Source organism: Gossypium hirsutum, chromosome A06 (assembly GCF_007990345.1).
Source record: "Gossypium hirsutum isolate 1008001.06 chromosome A06, Gossypium_hirsutum_v2.1, whole genome shotgun sequence".
NCBI classification, from domain to species: Eukaryota; Viridiplantae; Streptophyta; class Magnoliopsida; order Malvales; family Malvaceae; genus Gossypium; species Gossypium hirsutum.
The window spans coordinates 19,254,688-19,267,455 of record NC_053429.1 but is presented as its reverse complement, the minus strand read 5'-3'; the positions used below and the strand labels follow the sequence as shown (position 1 = coordinate 19,267,455).

The following is a 12,768-nucleotide window of genomic DNA, read 5'->3' as shown; positions in this document are numbered from 1 at the left end:
AGATACAGATTGGATAAACACCATGAATATTTACTCATATCGGATGAGATTACGTATTTACTTTTTTAATTGTATTTGAATATTTATCTAATTAAGATTTTGAAAATAATTTTTTTTTGGGACACCAGTACAGTTGAGCTTAGACTTGCATAGTAATTAGCTCCACATAGATTTTGAAATTTCATTTTGGATTTTATTTTAGGTATATTGTTTACATTTTTATTAATTTGGTCTTTATTCGAGTTAAATTTGATTATTAACCTTTCAAAAATAGTTAAATTATTTTTTATAAAAATATTGACTAAAACATTAATTTTTTTAATGATATGGTGTGACAACATATGTGGTTGTCCAGTTATACTTTATTCTAACATGAAAATAATTTAAAATTTATAAAAATATTAAAAAACTCAAAATTAAAAAAAAATATAAAAAAAATATATGAAGTACATGCGGTTGCCATGTTAAAAAATTTAACATCATAATAAAAAAAAAAAAACAATTCAACTCTTTTTAAAAGGTTGTTGATCAAATTTAGCTAAAAAGCAAAATAAGGACCAAATTAGCAAATGATGTAAAGTTTAAAAGTTAAATTCATCATTTATCACATTATGTTTTTATTATATTCTATGATATTTCGATTTCACAACAAATAGATGAAAAAGAGCAAATCAAGGAAAATTTTTGTAGCCAAACCGTGCAGGGAAAAAGCTTTGGTTGTTTTGCATGGATGCATGCATGCGTGCGTGCCCTTAAATCCCTCCAAAATTGTCTTATAATTTCAAGGAAATGCCCAATGCATGAATTCGATCTAAGCTATTTAAGATCAACTCAGCAAATTACCTATTTAAGCTCCCTTTTTTTAAACTTCAATTTAGTCCAAAAATATCAAGACAACGGAATTTCAATGTAAGCTATATCTTGCCTCACACGAATTCTCAACATAAATTTTAAATTCGAAAAAAATATCTTTCATCTACTTTTGAAATTTTGTGTTTCTTGTACATTTGCATAAGTGGTAAAGAAAAGACGTCAAAACAAGTCCTAGCTTAATGGTAAATTTGAAATCTAGAGAATTTTGAGTTCTATCTTGTCTAAATCACACTATTTATTTTGATATAACTAGTGGCGGATCTTAACATTAAGTTTTAGGGGTGTCTAACTAAAATTTTTAAAAATTTTGATAGGTCTAATTATGAGTTTAAGTAATTTTAAAGGCTCAATAAAAATCTACAAAAAAAGTTTCGAGGTGTCTAACTGAAATTTTTAAAAATTTTGAAAGATTTAATGAGAATTTTAAAAAAATTTTGAATTTAATTAAAATTTTCAAAAACTTTAAAATGAGGAAGACTCCCTAGGCTTTAATGATTGTAAGCCTTTAAATATAACTTTGTAATAATTAACTTAGGTTATAGTTATTAGAGTCAATTTTGAAGCAAAATCTTTTTTTATGTTTAGCATGGAAAGGGGACAAGAATTAGAATGGGAAGAGGCACAAAAGCTTGCCATTAGCGTTGATCTCGTCACTTCAGCCAAACAACACCTACGATTTCTTGCTGAAGTTGATAGGAATCGGACCCTCTATGATGGCCCTATCTTAGACCGGGCCATTTATAGGTCAATCTTTCAACTCTAATAAGTTTTTTTTTTCTTTAATTTTTGCCTTGAATGATATTAATTTATTGAGTTAATTGCACCAAATATTCTCAAATTATGACTCTCACTTTTAATTGGTTCCTAAATTTCAAATTATTCTAATTACATCCTTAAATTTTTTATGTTATATCAATTAGGTTTTTTTATTATTAAAATCGTTAATTTAATTGTTACATGACACGTCAGATCTTATGTAATGTAATTTAAAATGAAAAGTTTTAAAAAAATGAATATTGTAAAAATAGATGTTTTAAAAGTTTTAGTTTTGAGGTTTTTGATACTTTTATAGAAGATTTATTATTCAATTTTTTTAGTTTTACTTTATATTTAGTTTTTATTTTCAAAAGTTATGCGACAACGTTCCATTTCTTTAAAATTTTCATTTTAAATTTAACTACATTAGATTTGACGTTTCATTTAACGGTTAAATTAATAATTTTAATAATAAAAGGACTTGATTGGTATAATATCAATAGTTTGTCAATGTAATTAGAATGTTTTGAAGTTTAGGTACCAATTTAGAATGAAGGTTATAGTTTGGGTGTGTCCAGTGCAATTAACTCTAGTAAAAGTACCATAGAGGCCCTTATACTAGGAGTCAGATTGTATTTTTCCCCTTCTACTTATAAAATGGGCAAATTAGTCACTGTATGTTAGATCAAAGAGCAAACTAGTTATTCTGTTAAAAATTCTATCCATTTCTATGGTTAAAAATTGGTTCTTGTATGTCAAAATGAGATACACATGGCATGCCACATGTAATCATATGGTTATTTTGTTAGTCACGTTAATTTTTTAACAGTAGGAATGGATAATATTTCTAACAAAAAAGGCCAATTTGCTCGTTGATCTAATAAATAAGGACTAATTTGTCCATTTTTTTGAATGAAAGAGGCAAAATGCAATCTGAGTCTCGATACAGAGACTTCCATGGTACTTTTACCAACTTTTAGTTTTAAGTTCTGACAATTCATTTACCTTTGATAACGTCCAAGTTTAGGTACAAACACTATTGGCTTCCACTACTTGGCAAACATACAGAATCTACGATTTTGGAAGGCCCTTTGGTTGTGCCACTTGACTGTGAATGGATTTGGCATTGCCATAAGCTTAACCCAGTACACTTTTAAACCATGGAACATAAATGCAACATTACATATATATATATGTTGTCATAGTGAAGTTTTGCCAATTTGTGTATTTGTTGTCTTTGTTAGGTACGATACAAGGCTGATTGTGAGGAACTCTATGGGAGAATCCTTGACAATAAGAATGTCATGTCCGCAATTAGTACAACTTGTAGAAGGCAAACCGAAGAAATATGGAAGAGGATGTATCCATATGAGCCATATGAACTTAATATGAGCAGTCAATTCCTCAAAAATTTCATAAATTCTTCGATGAGTACCCATTATGATCTGGTTTCAGCTGTTAAGAGACAAAGTCCTTTTTTTTACCAGGTATGATATTGGGGGAAATTTAAACAAGGGTGGTAGTCATTTGACTATCACTAAGTTTATGTTTTAGCTATCCAATTATGAAAAGTTACAAAATGGTCACTTAACTATTCGATTTTGTCTTTTTTGGTTACCAGTCGTTAAATGGCTAATGAAAAGATGACGTGACAGCTTTTAAGATTAGTATAATTGCAACTTTAGCCCTCAACATTTACACATTGTGTAATTTGATCTTTTTTTTATGGTTTTATTTTTCTTTGTGATCTTTTCATCTAAAAAGTTAAAAACAAATTTATCAACTAAATTTGATCAAAAGTTTACAAAAAATAGAAACACCCAAAAATCCAAGATACTAATTTTCTATTTTCCCGTTCTTTTAAAATTAACCCTCAATGTCAGAAAAAAAAAGCAAAATTGGAAAAAAAAGACCAAAGTACATAATGTGTAAACGCTGAGGGTTAAGTTTTTTAGAATTAAGAGTAAATTGACACAATTTATAAATGTTGAGGGTTAAAGGTTCTATTATTCCAATTTTAAAAGCTTTCACGTCATCTTGTCTGGTGATAAAAATGACAAAATTAAATAGTTGAGTGACTATTTTGTAACTTTTTATTGTTGGGTGATCAAAACAAAATACTCATAGTTGAGTGATTATCAGACAACATTAGCATAGATAGTGGCAAATTTGAGGGGAGCAGGAAGGGGCCTTTGCTCCCCCAAAATGATTTTTTTTTTAAAATTAGTCCTTTTATAAATAAAGAAACTATAGATTGGTATATAGTGAAATTACATTTTGACCCCCTAAAAATGAAAATTTTTAACTTAATCCTCTTGTAAATAAAGAAATTGTAAATTAATATATAGTAAAATTGCACTTTAGCTTCCCTAAAAAAAATTAATCCCTTCCAAAATAATGAAATTATAATTTAATACATGATAAAATTATATTTTAATTTATGAAAAAATATATAATTAAATTCTAGACCATGTTAAAAAAGTTTCTAGATTCTCATCCGAGCATAAACATTGGACATCATCGTTTTAAGTTTTGAGTTTGTTTCACTTGACACCAACAATATATGGAGCAGGTATCTGGATCCCACATGAATGATGATGTCTTTCTTGAAGGTGCTGTAGCTAGATACAAGGGATTTCTACATTTGATCAAGAGAAATTGGGAAAATTCCAAGAGATGTTTTTGTGTTCCAACATATGACATCGACCTTATCTGGCATACTCATCAACTGTATCCTGTTTCTTATTGCAAAGATGTAATGGCAGCTTTGGGAAAGATATTAGAACATGATGACACAGATTCTGATAGAACAAAGGGTAAGAAGCTAGACACTGGATTTTCTAGAACAACCAAACAATGGGAAGACATGTTCGGATGTAGGTATTGGCGTGCTGGAGCAATGTATAGAGGACAACCTCCATCCCCACTTGGACTCAACTTGTCTCAATTGGACAACCAGTGGTGGGACAAGAAGATGGTCCCATCAAATGAAAATCAAGATATGGTTTCACTTCATAGGAAAACGGTTATGGAGGTAAGCCTCAAACACTTTTTCCTTGTATGTTTCTAATAAGAAAATTATATTTAAGGGTGAACGTTTGATTCAATCTGAGTGAAAAAATTTTGATTTAGTCGAATTATTCTATTTTATTATCCTAAGTTGACTCGAATAAGTTTGTTCAAGTTAAATTAAAAAAAACAAGCTGAACATATTAAAATCTTATTGACAATATGACTATATTCCGAGTTAAAGAACATAAAGATCATATATATATATTTGAAAATTCTTTTAAAACAAAATAAGAGAAAAAAACAAGATAATTTGTATGATAAACTTTATTTGATAATTTACTTGTTTAAATACCTCTAATTTATTATTTTGATTTTTTATTTAAAAATTATAATTTAGCATTTATATATATTAACGATTTTTTAATAATTTTTTGAATATATATTTATAAAATTTTGGAAAAATATTTTCAAATTTGAAGGTATTTTGAATTTTTTGAGAGGGACAAATTTGTGCATTTTCAAAATTGCTAGGAACCCAAGGGATATTTACATAAATTTGTTTATTTGAGTAGTAAAATTTAAGACTTGAACTCAAAAAATCGAATTACTTATTTAAAACTAAATAACTCAATTTAATTAACTTAAAATTTTAATTTTTTTTCAAATCAAATCGAATTTTGCTCCACCCTAATTATAACCTTTTTATTTGACTGTTTTTTTCAGATTATGATAGAGATTGTTGGGGTCAAAGATCTACCTCAAGGACTTAAAGGAAGTCTCTTTGTTACAATCAACAAAAAACAACCAGATGTATTTCTTAACAACAAAAGAAACATAAGCATTTTGTGCAACACCAAGGAGAAACAAGCAATTGTGTTCCAATGTGAGCCTAAAGGGGATCTTGTCATTGAACTAATGTCATATTCACCTATCAAAACATTAGGAACAACCTCAATCTCCCTGAAGGGCATAGTAAACTCGGTTTCTCGGCTTTATGCAGAAGAATGGTTCGATTTGGTACCAGATTTGACACTTGCTGATTCGAAACCGATAAGTGTGCGAATCGCTTTCTCTTTCACTCCTCCAATTCTAGCACACTACATGGTTCAAATGGTTCGGCATTTCAAGTATCATTGCTTTACCGATGAGGCTAACAATGATATAATCAGTCTCCAAATGAGGTATACACGAGTGCACATAAATTCATCATTTGTAGTACAATTTCATACATGGCCAAATAATTTGAACGATTTGTCTGTTTTTTTTTTATATGTTTTCAGAGATTACCAGACAAGAAAGGAAGTGATTGGTCTAACATCATGTGGTGGAACGCATGTGCTTGCAGCAGAATCTGCTGAGAAAGGATGGTTTTTGAATAATTCCCATTGGTGGTTTCATGTTCATAACGAGTTAAATGAAAATGACATTGCATTTGGTTTTAAAGGAAATCGAAAGGTGAGTATAGGTGTTCATGGTGTGTTGTGGTTCAGGTTGAGTTTAAATATGGTATTAATATATTTTATGCTTACTTAAAATTGGTTCGAAATATGAGCAATGATATTAATATACTTTATGCTTACTTAAATTTGGTTCGAAATATGAGCATAAAATTTTACTTAAGTTCATTCATATTTATAAATAACTAACCTAATCTCATTTTAGATCCGCTTATATTTTTCTTTGAATTTTTTAAAATATTTATATTATTTTTAATAATTTTACATATTTTCATTTATTAAAATTTTATATATAGAAATTTTAACTTTTTAAAATTTTTACATTATAGTATTATATATTACTATAAATTTAATTTTTATATGTTATAAATTATATAATATATAAAAATAATATATTATATTATAAACATAAAAAATGGGCCAAACCAAACTCAAGCTTCACTGTTTGTGCCTAAACTTAGCCTATATTTTAAACAGGTCTAGTTTTTTTATCGAAACCCGTTTTTCAAGCTTTATTTTTTTTAAATCCTTCCAAATTTCTAGCGAACTTTTAAGCTTAGATAGATAAACCGACCCATAAACAAGTCTAGTATCAATTAGGGGCGAATGTAGAGGGGGGACAAGGGCCTTGCCCCTCCTAAAATGGAAAAATTATTTTTTGATCTCCTAAAAAATAATAGGATTAAAAGTCATTATGTGATAAAATTGTACTTTGACCCCTAAAAAAATTAAAAGATTTTTATATAGTGCTTTGAAAAGTGGCAAAACCATAAATGAATACAAGATCAAATTACACTTCAACCTCACAAAAATTTTATAATTCAATTCTAATCTCCTTAAAAAATAATTTAGATTCGCTTCTGATATCAATGGCTTTGAAATACATTACCTTAAAAACCCTAAATTTTTGTACATTTTATGGCTATAGGTGATTGTTTTTCGAGGAAGAAAACTAGGATTTGAGATTAATGATGGCAAGAAGCTGAAAAATGAAGAGCATTTCATGACGGCTGTTGAATTCTCCATGGAATATCCTTATGGAAAAGCTATAGCTTTGTTCAACCTTAAATCTGCTATTATAGAGGTTTATTACATTATCAACATCTTGGAATTTAAAATATAGAATAAATTGGTCCCTCTAAAAAAATCAGAATAATTTAACCTCTGTCAATTTTAAAAGTGAGTAACTAATGGTAATTAATATGGATTAATATCTTCCAAGTGTATATAACTTTAATTAGCGTAATAACAAATTTATCCCTTGATATTTTTATATTTTGTCAATTTGGTCTTAATCCCAAAAAATTCAACAAATTTAGGCTCAACATATATACAAATGTTGTGAGCTAAAATTTTTAAATTAAGATCAAATTGGAAAAATAAGTAAACTTGGATAGTTAAATTTGTTATTATACAAATTAAAATAATGTACAATTGAAGGAAATTATGAACGCAGTGATTAATTGTTCACTTTCAAAATTGACAGAGATTAAATTGCTCTAATTTTGTTTTGAGAAATATGATAGACGGAAAAGTCTTTTTACCATTAGACTTTTTTAGCTATTACTGATTTTTTTAATCTTTCAAAACCAGATCAGTGAAGAAGAACCGCTTGTAGTCCCTATGATTATATTGGCTTTTCTAGTTTCTGAAAGTTCAAGCAACTGTGAGAAAAGCTGCAATAATGAAGGGAAGGGTGGTGGTGAAGCCATTACTAATGGAATCAAATACTCACCTCCTGACGGTGAAGATGAGGTTAAGAGTAGCAATTGCGGCGGGTGTGGTGGTGGCTGCGGCATTAGTTGTGGAGGAAGCTGCGGAGGGCACTGTTCGGGTGGTGATGCCTACCGGAATTGATTACATCTCGAAATACACAAATATGACTAAAACATTAATGATTAGTTTTCACTATAATCCATAAATAGTTGGATTAAATACTCTTCTAAATTAAGTCCTTATGAATAAATGCATGGCATGCTATTGCAATGTTTCCACATTTCACATGAGAGTAAAAAAGAAAAAGTTTATAGGCAATGAACTAATTCCAATCCAATTACATATTTTTCTCACACAATAGTAATCTAAGGAACAATGAGTCTATTGTTATAATTAGTTGGAAAATTGTTGTCTTAACACATTCTCTTTTGCAACATGTCTTGGTGAGCAAAGCTGTGAATCCACTTCCATTAAGCTACAACATATTTAAAATGTTAGAATCGTAAATCAAGATATGATATAAAACTTAAGAAATTATAAATCAGGATCTATCATGTTAAATCATCAAGAACAAAATGATAAACAGAACTAGATGCGAAAGTGTGCCTGAATTCGTGGATTCCTTGAAATTTTTTCTAATCTTGGGGATTTGATATTCCAAATTAGCACATAAGTAATCTTGAGAAGGTGGCTGTAACACCTGATACCCGACCTGGTTGCCAAGCCCGAATATCAAGATTCCACATCACCATCTCTTGTCATACACAACATTTTAAAATCTCGTTGTAAAAGAAATGTCTTCTATTTTAAGATTCATATAGGTTTTAAGTCAATATTACTTTTTAGTTATCATCCTTACATGCTAAACATACATCACATAGTCTTATAACAATAATTATACATGCATTTAGACCAATTGAAAAAATTTCCAAACTATTACGTAGGTACCAATGCTAAAACCACTTGGAAAATCAATACCAAATTAGCTTACTGTTTCTTGTTTCAAAAACCCAACTTTCGGAAAATATTGGTACCATTGACGAAGTATCGATGATTTCACCCTAAGTATCAATACTCGAGATAAAATATCGATACCTACAAGCAAAATAGACTTCTTGAAATTAGAAAATAGCAGATGTATCATTTTTAAAGCCCGAATATTGATGTCTCTATTCTAAACCTTAAAAATATAACATGTATCAGCACATTGATCATTCTCAATTAGTCCTAAACGTCTTGCATCAAATACCTTATAAAATACACACAAAAATACCTCAAATGGCAGTCTCAAACATCATATTTTCAAGTCTACAAAATACCAATCATAATAGGCGTGCAATCAACTAAAAATTCATAGGAAAATCACATAACATCTACCATATTGCCTTTTATTCCCAAAACCCAATTAAACAAATAACACCTACTAATAGCAACTAAGTTCCTGGCTTAGATCACTCCTCGAGACCATACTGCTCACACTGGCACTACTTATCTGCAATGGTTTAAAAGGAGTGGGTGAGCTTAACAAGCTCAGTAAATGCTCAGAATAACCACTACACAAACAAGTCATCGTGCATCAACCAAACAAGTTATAGCATTTTTCTAAAACGTCTTTAACTTAGTGCCATAATTTACATATTTAATCATCTTTCATGTATCCTTTTTACAAATTTATATACGAATATTTAGGCATATATTCCGATACAATTTAATCATACATAGTCACATATAATCCCATTTAAATGCAATTTATAATAATTTGCATGGCATCGACATACTCATTTAGGCATACAACATATTACACATATATACACATATCATCACTCATCAGATACGCAGATCTCCAACACACTACACATAAACTCGTAGAGTCGAACATGTTCCATAAGTGTAGCTTATAGCTAACACTCTCCAACACACCAATCACACATATCTCGATGAACAGAGCTTAGCTCGTATTCCCTTATCTCTCCAAAAACTGTCCCTGAGGCATGTCAACTATATCTAACGGTCTCATTAAGTCACAAGGCCTAAATATCCATACTGTCATTAAATATTACTTTACCGATTATCATTAGCACCTTATACACACTGTCACATGGCATGAGTAACATACCCTTATATTTACTGTCACAAAAGTCATCACAACATGTTCATATTTTGTCACATCATAACTCTTTTTATCATAATTCACTAACATATTTATCACATATTTAGCATAGGTAAAAGAACACTTATACTTGGAGTTTAGAGAAGGGGTTTAGGTTACCTCTAAATTCCCAAATAACATGATGAATCGCTTACAAGCAGCTAATCTAAACACTCACCAAAATATACACTTTTGCCGAAACTAAAAACTTAGACAAGCTTTTCTTTTGCCTTTATCTATACTCATTGAAGGTCGTATTGACTCCGATAGTTCAACAAGACAAACCACATAAACACACATTCAACAATCAGTCATCAACTTCATTAAAATAGTCATAAATATAAGCCTAAGCTACCTTATCTTTTAACCGAAACTTTCAACATAGAAAACTTTAGATTCAAATATCTCGGTCTACACTTAGCCTTTTCACACGAAATGAATTCTGCTCATCTACATATTCATCTACAGCTAACTATCAAGTTTTAAAAGTAAAAAAAAAACTATACTTTTAAGGTATCAAAATATTTCGACAAGTTTTGACCTTTATGACGAAAATTCATTAAAACTCAAGAAATTCTTAATGAAACTTCAAAGTAACTTTAGAAAGCTTCTAGTCATGTTAAAAAAAAGTTGAAAAACACCTTAAAATCAAGTTTTTATCCACAAATCCAAAATTCACCATTTATGACCCAATTTTCGGCTTTTATCAAGAACATGTGTTTTAATGACTAATAACTTAGTTTTAAATACTAGATAACATTAAAATCTCATAAGGAATTGAATCGCTGCCTTAGATGAAGAAAATCTATGCATTTGATTGAAAATCTAAAAACTCGAAAGCTTGACAATGGAGGAACTATGGTATTTTTGGGTGTTTTTCTTGGTCCTTTATAGAGGTTTAAGGTTCAAGGTGATAGAAATCAAAGGGGATTAGGAATTGAAGTTCAAAATTAATGGAAATAGAAAGAGAGAATCAAAGGGCGACAACATTATTTTTGGGGAAGAGTTAACGTGAAAAACTGTAGGTGGGAAGAAGAAATAGGTTGGTTTTTTAATTTTGATCTAATTGCTTCTTAAAAACTCACAATTTTGAATTTTTTTTATAAAATCAATCATTTTCTAAAATTAAAGGTATTTAAAACTCATTTTCAAAAATTGATTTAATTTTTTAAAAACCGTAATTGAAAATATTACTGATATGCCATGTCATAGAATTACGAACACTCAAAGGCTAAAATTCCTAAAATACCCCTAAAACTCCTAGGCCTTATTTTGGGGCTCTCTTTTCTAAAGATGGGATATTAGAAAAATTACCTTGTGTGTAATTTAGGGACTATAACCCTAATATATATAACTTTGGCATATTAGCCCTAATTTCTAATTATCCCATCATCAATTAGAAATTAGTTATTAGAATATTTACACATATTCGACCCATACTTTATTTAATAATTAAAGCCCAAAAAACCTTAACCAAATTAAGTCACTTTTAATTTGGGCTAACCTATCATGATATAATAACATGTAATTACCCTTATTATATATGTTATGTCCATATTTTCCAACAATCTCCCACTTGGACCACATATATATACTAGTTACTCTATAATTACATGTAATTATATAACCTTATGAGCTCAAAATTTTACTATCATATCCAAAATGTATTCCAAACAATCTCGTCCATTAATTATGCTAGAATAGAACCAAGGCAACTTTCGTTACATATATCGTAACTAAATCCATCCCTAATCACATATATTAATGCAACTAAATGACATAGATCAAGTATGGATGTGTAGCATGGAAATTACATGCAATATGATCTAAACATGTCTATTTCTAACTGGTCCTCTTTAAACTTAAGTGATGTTAGTATCAAAATAATAAAATAGAGTGAATAAACTGAATATTTCATTTTTGATCAGAAAATAACCAAATACATAAATGTCTGAAAACAAAAATAAGTAGATATAATAAAAACTCCTGCTAAATCATGATGTCCTCAAATAATGTAATACCAATATGAGTAGTGTGCTCATGAAAGACCTTGGGTGGTAAACCTTTTGTAAGTGGATCCGCTATCATGGAGTTTGTCCCAATGTGCTTTATGGATATTTTTCCATTTTGCACTTTTTCTTTCACAACTAGGAACTTTATGTCAATATGATTTGGCCTAGATGAACTCTTGTTGTTGTTGGAATACAACACCATTGACTTATTATTACAAAATAATTTGAGTGTTCTTTCTACATTCTCTAAAATGCACAGCCCAGTGACAGTTCTGCAACCATATTCCATGGTTTGATGCCTCATAGCATGCTACAAACTCTGCTGCTATTGTAGAAAAAGCTACAAGTGTCTGCTTGACACTTTTTCAAGATATAGCTCGTCCAACTACTAGGTAAATATAGCCTGATGTAGATTTCTTACTATCTTGGCACCTAGTGAAATCATAATCAAAATACCTTACGACCTCCAAATTGATCTGATCTCTTGTAAGTGAGCATGTAATCTTTTATTATTTGAAGATACCTCATAACCCTCTTGGCTACTATCCTATGGTCCATACCAGGGTTGCTTAAATATCTATCTAACATCCCAACAATGAACGCAATGTCTAAATACGTACATACTTGAACATACATTAGACTCCCAGCAATGGATGCATAGGGAATCTTTTTCATTTCCTAAATTTCAAGGTTACTTTTAGGGAATTAATTAAGACTAAATTTGTCTCCTTTAGTGACAGGGCTGTCACTTAGTTTACAAATTTGCATGCCAAACCTTTTGAGCACTTTATCG

The 12,768-nt window shown here is 29.7% G+C and overlaps 1 protein-coding gene across 2 annotated transcripts; it reads left to right on the top strand.

The window, feature by feature from the left end:
- The first annotated feature begins 769 nt into the window (after positions 1-769).
- LOC107897719 (glycine-rich domain-containing protein 2) lies at positions 770-8,132 on the top strand. 2 transcript variants are annotated; one of them, XM_016823266.2, is made up of 9 exons: positions 770-909; positions 1,459-1,617; positions 2,657-2,774; positions 2,874-3,116; positions 4,202-4,663; positions 5,365-5,822; positions 5,922-6,096; positions 7,027-7,182; positions 7,692-8,132. In XM_016823266.2, the coding sequence occupies exons 1-9, from the start codon at positions 797-799 to the stop codon at positions 7,953-7,955; spliced, it is 2,148 nt and encodes a 715-aa protein (XP_016678755.2). In that variant the 5' UTR covers positions 770-796; the 3' UTR covers positions 7,956-8,132. The 2 variants fall into 2 exon arrangements, with proteins under 2 accessions (XP_016678755.2, XP_040971217.1); XM_041115283.1 differs by lacking the exon at positions 770-909 and adding an exon at positions 1,037-1,055.
- The last annotated feature ends 4,636 nt before the right edge of the window (positions 8,133-12,768 follow it).